This window comes from Rhipicephalus microplus, chromosome 4 (genome assembly GCF_043290135.1).
Source record: "Rhipicephalus microplus isolate Deutch F79 chromosome 4, USDA_Rmic, whole genome shotgun sequence".
Classification (NCBI taxonomy): domain Eukaryota; kingdom Metazoa; phylum Arthropoda; class Arachnida; order Ixodida; family Ixodidae; genus Rhipicephalus; species Rhipicephalus microplus.
In genome coordinates this window covers 166,375,098-166,396,243 of record NC_134703.1, presented here as the reverse complement: position 1 = coordinate 166,396,243, position 21,146 = coordinate 166,375,098, and the positions used below count along the sequence as shown (strand labels likewise).

The 21,146-nt window shown below is 43.4% G+C and overlaps 1 protein-coding gene and 1 long non-coding RNA gene across 8 annotated transcripts in view; one reads left to right on the top strand and one right to left on the bottom strand.

The window, feature by feature from the left end:
* Positions 1-416: 416 nt before the first annotated feature.
* Positions 417-21,146, top strand: part of LOC142813828 (uncharacterized) — a 32,455-nt gene continuing 11,725 nt past the window's right edge. The window contains exons 1-4 of the long non-coding RNA XR_012894690.1: positions 417-701; positions 1,103-1,216; positions 9,441-9,618; positions 10,516-10,697. This is a non-coding gene — a long non-coding RNA (uncharacterized LOC142813828). The remainder of the gene's footprint in view (positions 702-1,102; positions 1,217-9,440; positions 9,619-10,515; positions 10,698-21,146) is intronic.
* The window catches only part of LOC119172939 (uncharacterized), a 1,216,589-nt gene continuing 1,196,886 nt past the window's right edge, over positions 1,444-21,146 (bottom strand). For all 7 annotated transcript variants that reach the window (XM_075891711.1, XM_075891710.1, XM_075891712.1 and 4 more), the window contains one exon: positions 1,444-9,598. In XM_075891711.1, the coding sequence (XP_075747826.1) occupies positions 9,469-9,598 (130 nt within the window). In that variant the 3' untranslated portion in view covers positions 1,444-9,468. The remainder of the gene's footprint in view (positions 9,599-21,146) is intronic.

Genomic DNA, 21,146 nt, shown 5'->3' with positions numbered 1-21,146 from the left:
GAGGGGAAGGAGAAACTTCATTTCGAGAGTGACCTCGCCAGCGCAATTAGATGTTACATTTAAGCTAGAAAGCATTCGCATGTCATATACCATGCCCATTTTGGTGTGCAGCAAATTAGGTAAACTAAACGTCTACGATGCCATCAATATGAAAAGTCGAGATGACCGAAATGACCCTAATTGAAGGTGTTAACACGGCTTGCGTCAACGGTTTTTTTTTTTTCTGCTGCGAGCAGCTGCAGCTGCAGTCACTTTAAAGATGAAGACTAGAGATTAGATATCTAAGACCTTTACACTCCCAATGAAAAAAAAAACTGTATTTCTCTCATGTTGTTTAAGTACCAGACGTTTTGACTCAATTCTGTATGCAGCCGCGCAACACTCATTGGCTGGCCATGGTGGCGGAGAGGGCATCGTAATGGCAGACTTCGTGGCAGACAACGCGGTTGTCTCCACCCTCTAAAGCGGCGGATGGGGGCGTGCGCGTAGAGGAACCCTAATGGCCTCCGAAACCGCGCGTAACCTGTCGGCGCGCCATATCGGAGGTCTAGACTGGTCAAAGCTCAAATCGTCGAGCGCGCGTCGACATGATGGCTCTGCGATGCCAGCATGCCCCATGAGTTGAGGCCAGGCAGATGTGAGAGGAGGGTAGGGTATAATTGTCCGTGGTGGCCTCGGTACTCGGCGTCACTAATTTTGTGGTGCGTATGGTTTATGATGTACAGCCTCAACACTGACAAAACTTCAAAAAACAGGTTCAGGGTCCCTTTAACATACCAGGGAAGTGTCGTTCTCTGGCTTAGTGGTTATCATCGTGCGCTGAGGTGCGTGAGGATGGTTCTACCCTCAGCTGCAGAATATATCCTTCTCATTTTTCTTTGCGATCTGTATATATATTAATATTATACTTAATACCTGTGCTGGAAATGTGTGACGGAGTCGTGGTGTACCCAAGTATAACACTTTCATGTTAAAAAACTAAATTTGAGAAATGTTTTGATGCAACTGTTTAAACACAGTTGTTCATATTGTGCAACCAATACTTGCAATGGGGTCTAATAAAACCCCTTTAACGCCCATACAACAACTTTGGTTTCCATAGCATAGGATTAGCCAATAGCTGATGAGAAGTTCTGACAGCACATCTTGAAGCAAGAGGGCTGGTGCAACTGCCATGTCCTGAATGATGCCCCACAAGCTCGTGGTTTCCGTACAGGTGAGCAAAAACCTGCCTAGCAAGGGTTAGGGAGTGCAAGTTTCTGGTTGGCATAGCAATGTTTTACGTGTGGAACTTTACTTGCCTTGGTTATATTGTAACAAACATGGCGGACATTTTTTATAAAGTGGTGGTCCTAGGTTTTAAGACTATCCCAAACTTATCAAAACTCTCTCTCTCTCTACAGAAAAAGAACATACAAAATTTCTATCAGGTGGACAGCAAGATTGTGATACAAATTTTTATTTAAAACTATAGGCATTGCTTCCAGGTAATGCACAATTGAAAAGTACAGAGTGGATATTTGGTGATATAGTCTTTTAAATACAGAATCAAAGATTTGCACTGCACTGCATTCACAAGGATCAAAGCAGATGCAAACAGTGGAAAAAAAAAGGCTAACTTGATCAACAAGTTTCACTACAGCTCACATCGTCAATGGCAGCACAGACTCTGAAGATAAGAGTCTACGCACCAACGCACACCAGATGAACAGCATAACCTTGCATCTGGAGAGTAGTGACATGCCCAAATGTAACAAAGCTTGAGAAGCTCACTTCAAAAGGCATCTACATATGTACACGTGCAGAGCAAGCCCACAATTCATCATTCATACCGACTTCATAAAGGACTAACCAAAGTGGCAAAGTAAACCAGTGGTGCTATCGCACCAAAATACCTCAATGGAAAATTGAAAGTAAAAGCATCCGTTACATATTATTTCTCAAAAATGCAGCACATGGAATTCCTGCACACCTGCCTGTACACATTCCACAGCGTACAAACTTTCATTTAAAAAAATAGCCCAGTGCCACATGCGTCGCCAAACATTGACATGCCAAATCCACACCTTGGTTCACTTTTTCCCACTTATTCTGAATTTCGGCCTCGCACAACAAAACGGCTGAGGGACTAACTGATTAAACAGTGCAGGCAGAATCGCTAACCCACAACCAGCCGCAATGTTTGCATATCAACAGAGAGAAAAAGTAAAAAGAAAACAGGAACTGCATAGAGAATTGAGCGAAGCATGCCCAGTAGGCACGACATAAGTCATCAGCCGTAATGCTCTATCGCTACACCAAGCCGAAGCAATTATCGTGGGAGCACAGCAGCAATACGCAAAACCCATTTTCAGCTTTACCTCTAACTACTAGAAAAGTTCACCAAAATACAGGCATCGCCATGGCAACAACGTGCATCCTAAGAAATACCAGTAGTTAAGACAATTAATACTACCAGAAAATACTCATTCTTCTCTCTGATTTAAGGGAAATACTTAGCTGATGCAAGATCCGATACTACTGGCAATTGCTACGAAATGTCTGCTCTTATGCATCCTTGTAATAGGCCTGTTCCAGAGATGCACAATTACACATCTGCATTTGTCGCCATTCATTGTTTTACACATGTTTGCACACACTCCCCCCACAGGTGACTGCTTGTTTGCTCTACACATTACACAGCCTATTCAGCCATACTCATTCACAATAACGAGATCATTGCAAAGTTCATTTACTAGTTCAACCTTATATTTTGATCTCCGCTTGACATTACATTGATGCTCTGCCTAAATATGACCTCTCACATAGCAACCGGTAAGAAGTCACAGTACAAAGCCTCTTTAAATAACAAGAACTGAGAAGCACTAAATTCTGTCGTTAATACATGAATGTTAACCGGTAGTAGACTAGCTGAAAAATTGGAAAGGTCATTCAAGAAATCGATATTACAATGTGAGTGAGGATGTGTACAATCAATGGAACTTAAGAAAAAAAAACCTTAAGCTGGAGTATTTACATCGTCTATCACATTTGTACTAGTCTGTAAAACATGGCGCAGCCCACACAATTCCACACTGCACAAAATGCTAGTAGCCTTATATTTTCAAGCAAGCTGGCGATCAAAGGTTACAAGATTTCTCGAAGCCTTCTTATTGTCAGATGAAAAAAGTAAAAAAATTCTCTGCATAAAAGAAGCACTATGACAGTAACTGTGTGTAGATATATCAGCGGAAATATGCCACAAGCATTTCTAGCTGCACTAGAACACCTGAATTATTAAAGTTTAAGTTTTTCACATTGTCAACATCACCTGCACACTTCCAGCATTAGAGATTTTAATACTGGAACTTACTGTGCACAGCCATTCTGGAGGTTTCACCATAAACCAAGCAGGTTTTAAAATAAATCTTAAAAATGAAAGTTATTAACCGCTATGGACAAGCACAGCTGATGCAATTTAATGCACATGACAATATTTTAGATACGTTGCGATTGGTAACCTGGCTCAATATGTTCACCACTCATGGCAGATGAACGCCTAATAACAGAGAGTGTTAAGGTAAATAAGTTGAAAGTCTTAAGGCAACGAAGCTCAACCGATCGAATGTTACCTTCCGGACGTGTAATGAGTGCTTCTATTTGCAAAAGGAAAAATGATGACGTACTTGAAGCGGCCAATGTTACTCGCACATGTTTCTTTCTTAGCAGCACAGTTGATATGTTACCGAGAAACTAAGTCGGGATAACGACTGAAAAGGCGATGGAAACAGAATCTTGATTCTTAAACTCGAAGCTCAAGTGTGCAAGCTTTTAGGCATCTTCCTTCACTATTTCGAAACTTTGAATTAAAATGGCAAATGACAACCAACTATAATTGCTTACAAGGTTGGGTTAATTACAATTTTCAAATAACTTAATCATATAAGGAATTAGAAAGGCGTAGCAGTTCCGACAGTATACTGTTTTAGCAGAAAATTAACAGCAGAAGCTCTTCCACATTGGCGAAATAGAGCTGATCAATGTAGCAACTGTCAATGCAAACACTAATATTTTCTTCTGCAGCCTCTTTTGCTACATTCTTAATGCTGTGAAATGTCAGAATCTTGAATAAATATTGTATTGGTTCAAAGTGCCCCCACAATGAAATTCAAGTCTTCAAATGCCTTCAAATGGCACTGCATCTGAGATCTGCATATTTAACAAAGATTGTCAGTAAAGTTCACATTTGGGTGTATATTGGTACGGTTTCGATGATAAAATAAAGGTAGCCCCCAAAACACAGACAAGACATCACAAGTATTCGTGCAGTGTCGTCCAACTCGTGGTTCTTTAATGCCATGTTCATTTCACCACAAAGACCCTCTTTACATAATTACGAAACTACACAACTACATTGTGGATTGAATCATGGCTTTCATGGCTACAGTAATACCGGCATCACATGGATACTTTTAATCACGATCAGTGTCGATCTGGATTAACCCTGATCTAGATTAGGCACTGTTACACGGTCACTTTTAATCACGATCAGGTGTAACCGGGATCAAGACTATCGCAATTCGTGATCTGCCTGAGAGATCACAATTTTGCTGTCATCTGTACCCGCTAGCTGAGCTTGTTGAAAGCACAATAAACAAGAAAATCGAGCATAGTTCAATAAAGACACTTCAAAACAGCTAGATTTTTATAAAAAAGCAAGGTCTAAGCTGTTTGAATTGGAACAATATCTGAAGTATTGCATATTTTAGGATTCGCATCGACCACATGTAGTTACGGGAGAAGCAGACGACAAGCAAACAACAAGCAGTCGACTGTTGCCTTCAGTGCTTAGTTCCAACTCTCGTTCCGTCGGAGCTGTTGAAGCACCTAGAAGCAAACTGATAATGAGTGTCGCAAGCCTTTCGACTATGTCGCAACGTATGCACATTTCGTGGTCGAATGAAGAGATCTTTACAGTAACTGACTGCTAGAAAGAGCGATTGGAACAGACTTGAGGTGCCAGAAGTGAAACACAGGCGCGTACAACTAGATTGACGCTTCGCTGCGACTGCATGGCTACGAGCGGGGGCTATCAGAAATAATAGCAAAGGCTAAGGATCTTACACAGGTAGGTGCTAGGAAAATTTTATCAAATGATGGATTTATGAAATGACCATCGTAGTGGCATGCAAAGTTTTTGATGTTCGAGCGGTTCTTGCACAAATAACATCGCTCATAAAGGGTTTGTCAGTGGGATGTTTTACAACACGCAAACGCCACCTGGGGCATTCTATCGACCCAAGCTCGAACCAGATTAGCTTGCGCCGTGTAGCAGCGGTCATAAAGTTAATCGCGATCAAGAAAACTGATCTGGATCCCCCTGATTGAGATTAAAAGTGCCTGTGTGACACCAATATAAAACCTCAGACAGGTATAATGTAATCATCACAGATGCCATATTACAAGAAGCATAAAAAGAAACGTGCAAGACAATTGAACATGTCTTGTTTGTGTATCATGGTAGAAACAATGCAATTTTTCAGGCTTGCTTATGCACGTTTAGGAATAGAATTGAGATGAAAGATTGCCAGTCAATCCCCAGCCTGCTAGGAAACTGTAAATATTAGGGAAAGACTGCCAGGCTGGTAGCATCCTAGTGCAAGACAGTAGCCATTCATGCCATTTACTAAGTACACTGGCATCTTACATCATGTCAGTGAAGGCCATAAAACATCTTAATGACCCTAAATAGAAAAACTACTAGCAACATTACCGCATCTCAGTGTGCAAAATGCAAGTGAAGAAAAGTGCTCAAAACCATTCCATCAAATCACTCAACGAAAGCTTCTTTCATGCGATTTTGCCCTCAAAATTTGAGGCCATAATAACCACAGCACTGGAGTAGCGACATAATTCTGACTATGTTACTTTAAACCACCTTGTGGGAAAATCTAAGAAACAGGCGTAATACACAACCAGGACAGTCATTTCCATATATACTGGCAAGATGAAATACTTTTTCTGAATTTCATTATAATTAATTTTGATATCCCAGGCTTAGTAAAGAGAAAATTAATGTCAACGTATCACTTTTGAATATTGAATGAAAGTACCAAAACCTGAGGTCACAGCCTCCAATGTGCCTCTCGTAATTTCGCTCATTTTTTCACTGAAGGATAAGTTCCTGGCTCCCTTAAAACACACCATTTTCATCAATGAAGAAACATGTAGGTCTCAGCAGATTTTGTCAAAAGAATGTCACGAAGAAATGCAGCAACTTCAAGGGCGCAACACAGTCAATTTCCTTCTTGCATATTGCCTGCATTCTCACCTTCCAAGTGTCGTTTTATGGCAAAAGAGGTTTCCTCAACTGTAGAGAGGCAATTCACTAGTATAATTTTAATAACCTTTCTCATAAGTGCACCTTTAGTTTTAACCAACAAGCCTCAACACAACTCCAACATACCGTCACGCGAGTCTTGATTATTTATATTCTCACATCAAGTGACACACGAGCGGTCATCACCACATGTCAGCAAAATGAGTGGGGCTCACTCAATAATAGTTTTTCACTCACTGGTACTCACTCCCCGAAATTCGGCTGAAGCAGACTCGCTTGCATTCAGACTCCGGAAACTTTTCTTCAAGCAGTCTCACTTGGACTCGGAATGACTAAAACTTTCCTCAAGCGGACTGGTCCAAACTCAGATTCACGAAAATTTTGTCTAGCCACACTCGCTCACACTCGTGAATGTTTTCGTCAAACAGATTCACTCGAACTCAGGCTCGCAGCTCAATCTGTCTGAGTGATTCGAATCATGAGCGAGTTTGCAGGGATGTGGTTATCACGCTTGAACTTGAAGCATCATTATTAGCAGAGATGTCTAGCTGGCCAGTTGGAGATATCACGCTTGTGTTTCTTTTGCATAGATCTGATCATGTACTGTATACTTTTTTTCATCTGTCTACAAGTGCAGGGTTATAAAAATATGGGGTATAAAAAAAGCACTTTCTAACTTTGTTTCAGCAATGTGCGACTAAGTGAATTCCTCTAACATATCATCCCAATAGTTATACTCAATGAAATCGCAGGCCTGCTCAGATGTTACATCTTCATTTTCATCTTTAATACAAACAAAAAGCAAAAACTAAATGCTCATTGCCATGTAACACAATGTATGTAATAAAAAAATATAACAAACAAAGATAAGTAAACCTAAAAGTTGTTGACGGAAAATATACCCTTATGTTTAATTTCAAACTGCTCTTTATTGATCCCAATTGCATACTTGAAGGTGCGTTACGAACGGAAAATCTTACTGGTGCGTCACAATGCACTAAAATTAAAAATATGAACATTTCCCAGGTCGATTTACAGATTCAATACACCAGTGGTGTTTCGATTTGCATTCACGCAAGCACCAATCAATTACTAAACTAACTACTTGACTGGTAGATGCTTAATGCCCCGTGAAAACAGTCTTGCTTTGTTCATAAGTAAATGTCAGGCAAAACAAAATAATTTACGGGTCCAGTTACAAACAAAATACACATCGCTTGAGTCATTGAATAGATTTGCCACTCTTGTTTCAGGACAGTCACAGAAACAATACCCTGTAACCCACCCACACTAACAGATTTTAAGCATCCAATATCAAAGCACAACTTACAGTACCTATGAATACCCCCAAAGTAATAAAAATGTGCAAGATGCCATTCAAGTGCTTTGCTACATACTCCTAAAGACTATCACTGAAATGGTCAGAATTTGCAATATGAAAGTTATTCCGAATTTTCAAAAAATCAGGCTACTTCTGCTAACTTAACAAGCACTGTCACATGCAACAAACGACACTTTCTGATTTGCAAAAACAAATTTGGCAACGACAGACCTACAAAATTCAGCAGACAGAACGAAAGTCGAAATTGATATGACGAGTGCATTGTGATCAAGACTAAAGTCGAATAGCAAGAAAAATTGTGGAAGATAGTCATCCACTAGTTGCAAACAAAAGTGGCTTATGGAAATCACGCAAAACAGCTTTGCGAACCCCACAGACAAACAATCAAAAACAGAGTAGCAACAACAACAGAACAGCGATGAAAGCAAAGGTTTGGAATATATGTCACTCTTGAATCATGCTGCGAAAAAAAAAAACAGTTTGAATTACTATGATTTCTGCTGAATTTTGCAGTTCACGTGTCGCAAATTATCCATAGTTAACAGCTCGATCCTGGCCTTCCGACTTGTCTTGCCTAGGTCTGTGGAAAGTAGACAAAGGGAACAAACAACATCCACACAGTCTGGCTTGAATCTGAAGAACAGACATCGGCTGCTGCAATCAACTTGCATGCACATACATTGGAAGCTCGCACAAAGACTCCACACAATGACTCCAGCTCACACAAAGCACACAATCGTAATATAAGTGCTGTCAATCTTTGAGAATGAAAACACAATAATGCTTACACAAACAAGATCGTGCCAACATGATTCCTGTGCCTGTACACAAAGCTTACAAAAACTAGTTTGCAGGTCAGCAGCTTTCCCTAAAGAGCATTTCAAGGCTAGTCCCATAAAACCCACGGCTGTTCCCTTGCTATACTCTCTAGTTACTTGGAAAAACCATGCACTAAGTGGGTAGTAAAGATGCAAGTGAAAAGTTGCACAATCCGAGAATGATAGGAATGGAAAAACCATGCCACATGAACTCACAGCCACATGAACCACAAGCTTAGCAATCAAATTCCTAGATGTACACAACGCTGCTTAAATAAGAACACCATAGTCAAACCACTACTACTGTTTAATTGCTAACTTTAAGACTTTGTGCAAGAGTGGCATTTGGCAGTGCACACAGCTTAGTGTGATGCTTGCTGGGTCTCAACAAGTTGTTCTTCTAAACCGAGTTGTGCAGTGGCAAAACAGAATCGAATACAAAGAAATTTTCATTAAATAACACCACTTTTGATGCTTCATACATATTGATGCCTCACATCTCACTTTGACACTGTTAGCATTTGTCGTATGATGTTTTTAGAAAACAAAAACAAGTGTGCCCTGTCTATGACCTCCTGCTCCTCGACCAAACAAGCCCCCCCCAGAGGCTTTCTTCCTAAAGACTAAGAGAGAATAAAGGTCCCTCACAGAAGAGCATAGTCACAGAGTGGCAGCACAGCACAATACGAAAGTTGGGGACAGGTCCTTCTATCTTTTGCTGTGCCTCAATTTTTGTAATTATTGATGCAACACCAAGCCGAGCCACGTGCTTTATTGGAAGAACAGACTAGCATTGTCAGTAGAGTCACTACTGCACAGTAGTTCAACACAGAACCGAGGAATGAGCGACGAAAAAGGGTACAAAGGTGTCAACAAACAAAACAAAACATAACTCTGAGATTAAAAAACGCAGCCGGACACACGAAAGGAAAGGCCACTGAAATGATTGTGGTGGCTGCAGTGCCTGCAGCTCCGTACGGGACATAGCATCATGATGAGGAGGTGCCGAAGTCCTTGAGGTGTTCCTCGATGTCCACACGGCAGATCGGGCAGCGCTTGTTGGTCGTCAGCCACTGGTCCACGCACACAATGTGAAAGAGGTGCATGCAGGGAAGACGCCTGCAACACAAACAAAAAGGGTTTGTTAACAATATGATATTGTTTGCACAGTATGATATTGTTTGCACAATATGATATTGATATGCACAGTGTAACAATATGATATTGTTTGAATATTTGAGGTATTCAAATACTCACCATCTCTACTCAACGTTCTTGAAATGCCCCTTGGGGTCACAAAAGGCCATTAGCAAACGGTCAAGCGAGAAAATTGAAATCAGCACTTTGAATAAAATAAGAGAAGACTTTTGTAGACTGTAGTTAAGGGGGGAAGAGGCACTTAGCCATAAGGCATCTTATTATTTAAGCTAGGGTGATAAAAGCTTGTGAGATGGTGTATTTACATGTGCAGATGTCAAATATGAACTCAGTTTTTATGTACCTCTTACCATTTATTTAATTAGTCATTAATTAAAATTTCTTTTGATCACCTTTTCAGTTAATTTGCTGTACTGATCTTGCTGAATTAAATGTCATTAAATTCTACATTGAGCAAAGAGTGCAAAAAGCAAGTTTCATGGCTCTAGCTTTTCTATAACAAACGTTGTAAAGCTTATAAGTTCATCCCTCCATTATCGAAGAACGATAATTTTTGTATTTTATTTTTTCTAAAAATTTATGGTGTCATATAGTTGCATATGGCACTTTCTTGCACTCACTAGGCATTCAGCTTCTCAGCAAGACAAAAATTATCAAATTCCAGTGTACCAAACCTGAGAAGCGCTTGTCAGGCTTGTCAAAAAAATGAAAGGTGGCCAAAAACTGAAACTGAGAAAATGGCAAAAAAAAATTTCTGTATATTCAAAAAATTCTACCCAAACAAAAATGCTTCTCTTTGCATATAAATGCCTCAGTAAGCACCAGGGCAGTAGTCTTTGTCACACTTTTGTCATTGCCGCCGCTTTTACTTGTTGCAGGAACCTGGAAGATGCTGAACGCTTTTGCTCGGCAATCGTGATCCAACGAGAATCCTTCTCTTCTGCCCGTCGCTCGCTCACGGAGTTTTGCCCTAGCTGAAGTTCTTTGAGGATACGTGTGGAGGCTTCTTTCATTCCTGAATTGAAGCGCATCACGGCATCAGGAACTGCAGTCTTAACAGGTATGAGTGAAGCATGCTTCTCTTTAGGCATTAGAGACCTTATGACAGAATGCAGTGCCTCGTTTGCATTTTGTGTCTTGCCTCTTTGGCAGCGTTTTCGCAGCTCCTTGTCACAAAGTTGCTTGGACTAGAAGTAGTGCATCACGGTCATTTTGTGGGAAGTTGTAGGTGTGTATTGGCAGCGGTTCTCCCCTTGCAGCAGCAGCATTCTTATTGCACCATGAGTCACTGCCACTTGGGCACAAATGTGTGGTCAGACCTTTCATCAGTCGATGTCACATGATAATCTGTGGCCATGGCTGCCCGGTGCATTGCATCTACGTCACCGACATTGGACTTCAGAGCCCAGCCATAAGATCTCTGCAATTTCTCTACGACATCACCTGTCAAGCGGCCTCTTCCACTTGCGCGTTTCGCTAGAACCTTTATGCTTTTGAACAAGATTGCGTAGTACAGTGCCGATTAGTTTTTGGACATGGTTTATACAGTCCTCTTTTTGAACCTGTATGAAACCACAAACTGTCCGAGTCTTCAACGGCACGGAATGATCTACTGTCCCCATCACAGAGCATCACTGTGTAATGCAAGCCGTGACGGGAAATTGAGCGCTCAAAGAGAGTGACTCCTGCTTCCACTTCCATGTGCCCTGATTTTCACTGTGTATTTTTCTGGCAGATGTGCGCGGGCTCCCAAACCAAGTAATTCGGGTGCTCTTTTGGTGGTACGCTTGCAGCCGGCACAAAAGTTTGACGGGACAACATAGTCTCAAACATAGCCAGAAAACATCTCTATAACACCAGGTGGCCTCTGGTCATCCATGTGCCATCATAACAGATGGCCACATTACCAGGGTTGTCAAAGCACAGATCTTGGTATAATGTTTTCACTGACATGGCGCAATCAGAAAGGACCTTGTCTGCAGCTCTTGTTGCCGCAAGATTCAGTTTATTTTTCAAATGGCTCTGATAGCTTTTGTGGTGAAGTCCCCTGTGAGAAATTCTCATTACAGAGAAGACGTTGTTTAGGGCTGCCTGGCCATTCCCTGTGCTTTGCACGGCACGAGATGCATAGATATTCACTTCAAATGCAGCGCATTTAGCCTGGCTGGGTACCCTTCCAGAGCTCTACTCACTGTCAACAAGTCCACTGTTGCAGCACTCTGAAATCAGCTTCATCGCAAGTCCATATACTTGCTCCCCTTTTTCAATAGAAATGGTCCCGCTGCATGTCCCGCAATTAGCTGTTCTTTCAAGAACCTTGTTTATCACGGATAAGTCGACGATCCCGTAGATAGCCGCTGACGGGTCCGAGTTCTCGCGCGCTGTCGTGAGCGATCGCACTTTGCACTCGCTCGCTGAAGTTGCCGATAAGCTGCTGATCTTATCAGCACTCACTTTCTGCTCTTGTGCACGATCGGCGCTCGTCAAAAAGGTTGTGTCTTTTCTTATGCGCTGCCTATTGCTGATGTCGTCTGTGGGGGGGGCCGGGAAAACAGGCGGAGATGTCGGTGTTTCAACCGACGGATCGTGTTTCGTCGCCGCGCCGTCTTGTACTAGGTGCGCGTTGGATATACCCGCGCCAATATCTCTTTTTGCCATAGATTTCTTGCACTTTTTTCCAAAATTGTGAGGGGTGCGGAACTTGCGATACAGCTTCAGCATGATAAAAGGTTCAAGCTAGGTTCAAAATGTGGCCAAGAGCGAAAGGCTTACGCACTTGCCGGTGGCTGCGGCATGCTTGTCGGGCTGGTTCTTTCTTTCTTTCTTTCTTTATTCAATACTGCAGACCTTGTACAGATCCAAGCAGGGTGGGGGAAGAATAAAACAACAACAAAACGGAGCAAACAAGTATAGTCATGCAATTAGCAATGAGCAATGATCCCAATGCGCTTAAATGCTACAATGAATCATTCCAGTCTGTTACGGTGCGGGGAAAAAAAGAAAATTTGAATAAATCTGTTCTCGAAAAATAAGGTGTCAAAGAATTAGGATGATGGTGGCGAGTAAGTCTTGATGTAGAAGATGAAAGATATGGTGAGGGGTTAATCGCTAGTTTATGATTCCAAAGGAGGTAAAGAAATTCCAAACGTGCAGCTTTCCGTCTCAGTGCAAGGTATGGAATGTTGTTAGCCTGCATCAGTTCAGTGGGTGAGTCATACGGTGAAAATTTGGAATAAATAAACCTGACTGCTTTTCTTTGCACATTTTCTAGGTGATTAATGTTGGTTTTAGTAAAGGGGTCCCATACTACACATGCATATTCGAGTTTTGGCCTAATTAGTGTGTTATAAGCAAGTAATTTAACAGCTGGAGGAGACTGTTTGAGCTTATGTCTTAAAAAATATAACTTGCGGTATGCAGAAGAACAAATGCTATTTATATGTGTATTCCACGACAAAGTATTAGTAAGAGTTACACCTAAGTACTTGTATGCCGTTTCCTCATGCAATGGTAATGAGCCTAGCCTATATTCAAAGGAAAGTGGAGCTTTTCTGCGAGAGAAACGAAGATATACTGTCTTACCAATATTAAGTTTCATGTCCCATGTGTTACACCATTCGGAAATGTTAGCAAGAGCAGTGTTAAGGAGGTGCTGATCGTTAGGTGAAGTGATTTCATGGAACAACACGCAGTCATCTGCAAACAATCTAATTTCAATGCTAGGATCAATGACTGTAACGATATCATTAATGTATATCAAGAACAACAATGGCCCTAATACACTCCCTTGAGGAACCCCGGAACCAACCGGAAGATAGCCAGACCGCCGCCCATTAACTTCCACACACTGGGATCGATTAGTCAAATAACTCCTAATCCATGTAATTAAAATTTCCGGAAGTTTGATTTTTCTGAGTTTTAAGATCAGTTTGTCATGCGGAACCCTATCAAAGGCTTTGCTGAAATCTAGAAATATTGCATCGATTTGACCATTTTTATCAAAACATGAAGCGAGTGAATGAATAACGGTAACTAATTGTGTAACTGTCGAGTAGCCTTTTCTAAACCCATGTTGATGATTAGAGAGAACTGAATGTTCATCTAAGAATTCATTAATTTGATTGGCGATAATGTGCTCAAGAAGTTTACAACAGGATGATGTAAGTGATATCGGTCGATAATTTTCTAATAAAGATCGATCACCTTTCTTGTGTATGGGAACGACTCTGGCTACCCTCCAGTCATCCGGTAGTTTACCATGAAGTAAAGAATTACGGTAAATTATAACAAGAAACTTTGCAATAGACTCAGCATATCGCTTCAGAAACATGTTAGGAAGGTTGTCAGGACCACATGAAGATTTCGTTTTCAAGTTCAATAGCATAGAAACCACGCCAGGGTAAGAGATGAAACTGACATCAGAGGGATGAAATGTTGTGTGATTGGCTGGACAAACACCAGACTTACTAAAAACACTCTGGAAGTACTCATTCAAATGACATGCGATGTCACCAGGATCATTAACAATTGAGCCATTAATAGAAATTTGAGACACTGGCTTCTTTTTTTCGCTTATATAATTCCAAAACTTTTTAGGATCTTCTGAAATAAAGTTTGGTAGCACCGTCTTAAAATAGTGATCTTTCGAAGAGCTTACCGCACGTGCAAGGTTATCTTTTAGTTCTTTTAGATTGCCGATAGATATGCATTGTTTTTTTAATCTCTTTATTTTTCGCTTCAGGTGGATGATTTCACGCGTCATCCATGGTGTCTGCCTATTAACTAGTTTATGTTTGGTTGGTACAAACGTATCTGTACAGAAATTACATATATCTTTGAAACGGCACCAAAGTGAGATGACATCAGTGTCGGTGAAATCAGTTAGACATGTTTCCAAATGTTCTATTATGGATGCATCGTCTGCACGTGAGTAGTCTTTGAAAGAACGCTTCACAGAATTATTTGATTTCATAGGAGCAACAATGTGTAAGCAAACACTGACAAGAAGATGATCAGAAATACCTTCCACAACTTGAACTGTGCACTCTGATAATTGTCTGGGTAAAAAAACCAAATCCAGTACTGATTTCGAAGTACCTTGAACACGTGTTGGTTCCCGCACTATCTGCACTAGGTCGTGAGTTAACATTATACTCAGTATACTATTGAAATGATTGTTGTTTTCAGAAAGTGATTGAAAACGTTCCCAATTAACGCCTGGTAAGTTAAGGTCCCCTATTAAGAGTATTTTATGTTTGTGGAATTGAGACAGGTGTTTTTCTAGTTTATCCAGATACTCAGGGGTGGCATCAGGAGGCCTATAAATGGCACACAGCAAAAAGTTATGGCCCCAGCATGTGATTTTTACGCATAAACATTCTAGGCCGGGGATGTCTTGCAAAAGAACAGCATCTAACGGGTTTTTAATGAGGACAGCCACGCCGCCTCCTCTAGAAGCCCTATCCTTACGAAATATTTGATAACAAGGTGGAAAAACGTCCTCGTCACATATTTCAGTCCGTAGCCACGTTTCAGTTATGACGGCAATGTGGGGGTCTTGTTCTAGTAAGGAGACTTCCAAAGGTACTGTTTTATTTATTACACTACGAGCGTTTAGGTTGATTATACGTAAACTCTTGTCATACTCATTGAAAACGGGTCATATGTCAGACTGCTGAGATCGCTGGTTCGTTATTTTGACACGCATGTTTTTTGTCTCATCCCAAAAGTATAGCTCTTTATCGACCTTTAGCTTGTCATGAAGCAAGTGCACTTTCTTACCTTGTAGTTTTTCTGCTTTCGCGCTTTCCCACAGAAACTTCCGTTTCTTCAAAGTCGCTTGCGAATAGTCATTTTGAATAGATATGCCTGATCCTCTAAGTTTGCGACAGCTATCGAGTATCAGTTTCTTTTCATTGAAATTTTGAAGATAGACAATGACCGGGCGTTTGCTGCCAAGGCGTCCAAGCCTGTGGATGCGGCCGATAGATTCACATTGTACGTTCATCTTATCCCGCATTATCGTCGTTAGAACTTTTTCTTTAAGAAGCGCTTCCGTTTCCTCGGGGCATTCAGAAACGCCATGAATTATTATGTTTGACCGCCTGTTTCTGTCCTCAAGATCAGTTAGTTTCTTTGACTGGAATGTGATAACGTGTTCTATGGATTTAAGCGTATTTTGAACTCCGTCTTCCGGTGATGAAGGTAGTTCAGACAGCCTTTTTTCAATATGACTGACCATCTGCTGAAGGCCACTGATCTGCCCTTCGACATTAAGTAATTGCGCTTTCATTTCTGCAATGTCATTGCGGATTACAGTTTGACCTTCAAGCAACTGCTCAAACAATTCTTTCTGCGTGGGACCTGGGTTAGTTTCAATGTCCCCGCATAGAAGCAACTTGCAGACGAAAAGACATTCATAGGCAAGGTTAAGGCACTTCCGTGGGCACGGCAGGACAATAATACCACGACAATCACTACGAAGAGAATAATTGTTATAACTGACCTGCAGAACGCAGAACAGAGATCTGGTTAGCGTCATGGCCAAGCCGCGTCCTTCGTGCCCACAAAAGGCAAATCGGTGAGGCGTTTCTTTTATAGCATTTTCTTCGAATGACGTCACGCAGCAACTGCCGATTGGTGTCGCCAGCGGAGTCAAATTGCCAGGGTGGAACCACAGCGGAATTTGTCCGGCGGCGATATCTGGAGGAAGTTGATACTTGTCGATGATGCCGTCGTTTTCCCAGCACGTGTGGCCTCTCACAGCTGAAGATGCGCTAAACTGGAAAATGCCCTGCAGAACGCAGAACAGAGATCTGGTTAGCGTCATGGCCAAGCCGCGTCCTTCGTGCCCACAAAAGGCAAATCGGTGAGGCGTTTCTTTTATAGCATTTTCTTCGAATGACGTCACGCAGCAACTGCCGATTGGTGTCGCCAGCGGAGTCAAATTGCCAGGGTGGAACCACAGCGGAATTTGTCCGGCGGCGATATCTGGAGGAAGTTGATACTTGTCGATGATGCCGTCGTTTTCCCAGCACGTGTGGCCTCTCACAGCTGAAGATGCGCTAAACTGGAAAATGCCCTGCAGAACGCAGAACAGAGATCTGGTTAGCGTCATGGCCAAGCCGCGTCCTTCGTGCCCACCCTTCGTGAGGACGGTGGCTCCGGTTCGGCGGCATGCCTGAATGCGCAGACTTGAATAACGCTTGCTTCAATTTCTCGCTAGCTCGCGCGGGATCAGGAAGCCGAGGATAACAATGACATGTGAGCGAGATACACTCGCCGCTTCACGTGCGCTCCATTGCCGCACGCAACAGACAGCTCGGGAAAACGCGGCGGAGAGCGTAGGTTTACCGCACTGTCCCGGCGGCTTCGTCGAGCTCGTTCAACACCGTACCAGTATACCGTCGAACGTAGAGACTATACAGAGATGCTTGCTCTAATTTCTCGCTAGCTCATGCGAGTTCAGGAAGCCGACGAGTACAAAGTGACACACACTCGCCGCTTCGCGTGCGCTCTGCTGCCGCACGCAGCAGACAGATCGGGAGGCCCAGCGAATCGGAAGGCGCGATTTAGTCACGTGTGCTCACCGCACCAATAGGCTCACGCGAGGAAGATTTTTTTTTTTGCGTGAATTCACGGCGTGCATACTGAATGGACAAAAACAAGCGCGGCGAGATGTGAAATAAAAAGGGCGGCTCTTTCGAATGCGACCAAGACAACTGCTGTAGCAAGCGTAGAACGGCAACACCACTGCGCTGAAAAATTCCCTTTTTCACGTGTCCATTGCCAAAAATTCAGCTCACTATTGTCGCAAAAACTACTCTCATGGCTAAATTACCAATCTAAGACGTGTGAAAATTGCCGATATTATGCAGCGATAGTGGGAGAATCCAATTACAGTAGAACCCCGCTGATAGGCTTTTCACAGGACCATAAAAAAAAAAAACGTAGTAGCCGGAAAACGCAAAAGCCGAGAAACGCAAAAAATTGAGAAATAAGAGTAGTGGTGAACTGCACATAGTTATATTTTAATCGTTTCGCTTGAAAAAATCATGCAGCGTTGCCTGGCACATTTTCTCACGCTCCACAAGCAAAAGGCGTTTTTCAAGCACCTGTAGTGCCATGTGGCTCTCGCCATCGTCACTGGTGCGCACATATCTTCACAATAAATCCAGTGCCACTACGGCTGATGAGGACGGTGGCTCCGGTATACGTTCTACCTTTTCCTCAACTTCCTCCTCACTGGCACACGGATCGACGCACTCAGCCATGATGTCGTCGACGGATAACATCGCGGAGGTGACAACGGCGTCGTCAAAAAAAGCGTAGTCACGGTATGCGATTCCACTGGCACCATCAGTCTCCGTGGCAGTGTTCAGTTCGTCGCAGTCTACGAACGCATCGTCTCCAACAGCTTCTGTTGTGTCATCTGCGCGAACACCGAAACACTTGTTGAAGCAGTGTTCAACTGTAGCAGCAGTGACGGCGCTCCACGCCGATGCTAAATAATGCATGGCATCTAAGATGTTGACGCCTGCCGGCTGCTGCCCACGCTCCACGCTGACCAGGGACCGGTTTACAATGCACTTGCGGTAGAAATGCTTTACATTTTTTATTATTCCAGCATCCAAGGGCTGAAGGTGGCTCGTGGTGTTGGCAGGAAGAAAAACTATCTTTACGTTCTGCAGCGACGCAGTGTCCTTGGGATGTGCGGAGCAGTTGTCGAGAAAAAGAACGACCTTTCTGCTCTGGCAGCCCATCTTAGAGTCCATGTATCTCAAGAACTCCTCGAAAAGTGAACACGTCATCCACGCCTTGTGTCACAGGTCCCGTTAATTAGGGAGGTGATCGCCGGACTAATTCCAAGGGCCGAAGTATCGGCCCCCCGAACTGCACCACGAAAGCGTGGACAATTTAGAAGTGGTCCTTTTTGGCGCACCAGCGGAAATTGGCTGTGGCCCAAAGAACAAGTCAGAGCCGAGAGTTGATAAACAAAAGAAAATTATATTCTCAATAATGGCAGATCAAAAACGATACACAAGTATGCACACTCCACAATAGTTGCATACAATATGTCACCAATCAAACAACGTACTGCACAGTACAATCAGCCACACTCGAAACAACGGACACAGACAATACGCACTACAATGCAGTCGCATGCATTGAACAACCAAGACACTTAAAGACGAAACAGTTCGAAAACTTGTTGAGTCCAAAGTCCTTGGAACAAAAGACTGAATGATACTCTCACTCAAAATCCAGCGTTGTTGTCGTTCTGCTGCCCCCGAAGTTTCTCTTCCAGGAAACCTCGACTGCCCCCGAAGTTTCTCTTCTAGGAAACCTCGCGTCTTCTCTTGGCCACTCTCCAAGCTTCAACCTTCTTCGCCCGAAACACGTCGGCTTCACACACGCAGCTGTTGCCACGCGTCTTCGCTCGATAGCGGTAGACACACGCTCTTGCCTGAAGCTCGAGCCCCTTCACCCCTCAAGTGGAAATCCTTTTCTTCTCCTGCTTTGTCACTACGGACAAAACCTTCGCCGACTACACGGCGGAATACCCTACGCGCTCTGCGCTAACTTCCGTCTACTCCTGATCTCTCATCTTGGCTGCTCGATTAAATACCTTCCGCGCGAGATTCCAGAAAGTTCTCATCATTTCATCGCTGCGATGCGCAGCGAAGGCTGGAGGAAAGGGCGAGACGACACGGGGGCCGTCCGCGACGGATGACTCAACCCGGCATCACCAGGCCCCTTTCCATCGAGAAAGTTCGAGGGCTTGCTCGGCCGCCGATGTGGGGTGAGGAGGTTCGTCGGCGAACCTACGCTTCCGAGGGAGAGGGACGCGTGCCCGGGGAGTCTTTGGATGCTTGTTTTCTTTTTTTTTATCGTTGACCTCGCGGCATCACTCCGGCTTTTCGTCACGAGAATTTGGCGGCGCGCCCTTGTTTGAGCGCTCGTTTTGTGACACCTTGGTATTATTGTTGTAGTGGCAGGGCAGGTGACAAATATTTTAAGGCAGCGTGGGTTTTGAAACTTTGCTATCACCCACCGTTTCATCTTTTACCGAACCATCGGAGTTGCAGCACAGCAGCACTGTTTGTCGTTCCTTGCTGCATTTTCCACCGTGGCAAGCCTCGTTTTTTAGGCTCAGCGTCTTAGAGGGCTGTACCTTGAAAAAAAAAAGGCTTGCTTCATCGGCATTGTATATGTCTCTCGGCTCGTAGTCCTTTATAATAGACACCACGGTCTGTTTCCAGGCCTCAAAAGTCTCCGTGTCCACGCTTACAGCCTCTCCGTTGACAGTGCGGTAGCATATTCCATGTCTGTTTTTGAAATGGTCGATCCAACCGTTAGATGCACAAAAACCATAGATACCGAGCTTTTCCGCGATCTCGAGTGCCTTTTCTCGCAGGATGATACCGTCGAAGTTAACTCCTGCGGCCCTGGCTTGTTTGAACCACTCGAAAACGGCCTTGTCAAGCTGCACGTGCTCCAAACTCCGTACTTGCTTGCACTTGACTTTGAAGGTTCGGGCATTTTCTTTGTGTTCGATCCATTTTGCAACGATGGAGTTCAAGGTGGAAGGCGTCAGTCCTAACTCCTTCGCTATGCACACCTTCTTCCGCGTCGGGTTCTCTTTCACAACCCGGAGAATGTTAAACTTCTTTTGCAGCGAAAGTGATTTCCCCTTTCTTGATGTCATCCTGTTTGAAGACTATTTGGAGCGTTGGAAGTGTAAAGGCACTATGCTGCACGCTCGTATAACCTGCGCAACGACTGACGCGAAACAAAGGCAATGCGAGAAGACCGCAGCAAGCACGGGTAGCACAGGTGCGCATAGACGATGGTGATGGCGATCGGACTATATCCTTTGAATCGGGCTGCCTGCACGACCCAGTGGCGATAAGTTTAAGCCAGCGTGACGTCCAAAGAAAACAAAAACAGGTCTCAGAGACCTTACTTTTACAGATGCCAAAACCAATTTTAGGGCCCCAACGCGTCATAGTCACAATCTTTCTTAGAGTGCAAATACGGATTTCAAAGGTCATGCTTTTGCTGGCATGAACCGAAAATACGTCATAGGTGTCGCCCCCGGCACTTTGGGCAGCCAATCCCATCGTCAAGTCAAGCTACATGAAAGACAACATTGCCGCTCGGGCTGGCGCGTCAAGGCACTCCACAACGTATGATGCGGGAACGGTCCCACAGTTGCGACGCAGCAGCGGGGTTCCCAATGCATTGGATCCTATGGGAGCTGTGCCGGGACCGGCCGAAAATGACGTAGCAGTCGGGAAAACGCAGCACACGGGAACGCAACAGCGGGGTTCTACTATAATAGCATTTTCAAAAAATCTTGTTTTTTTGCAATTTTCGGTCTCAAAGACTTGCTTCTGCCCTTAATTTATTGTTTACAGTGGCAGGGCATGCATTTCATTTTGGCAACGACGGCACACCATGAGATGCACTCTCGAGGTCAGTGTATACCATCGTTAGCTGGATAGTT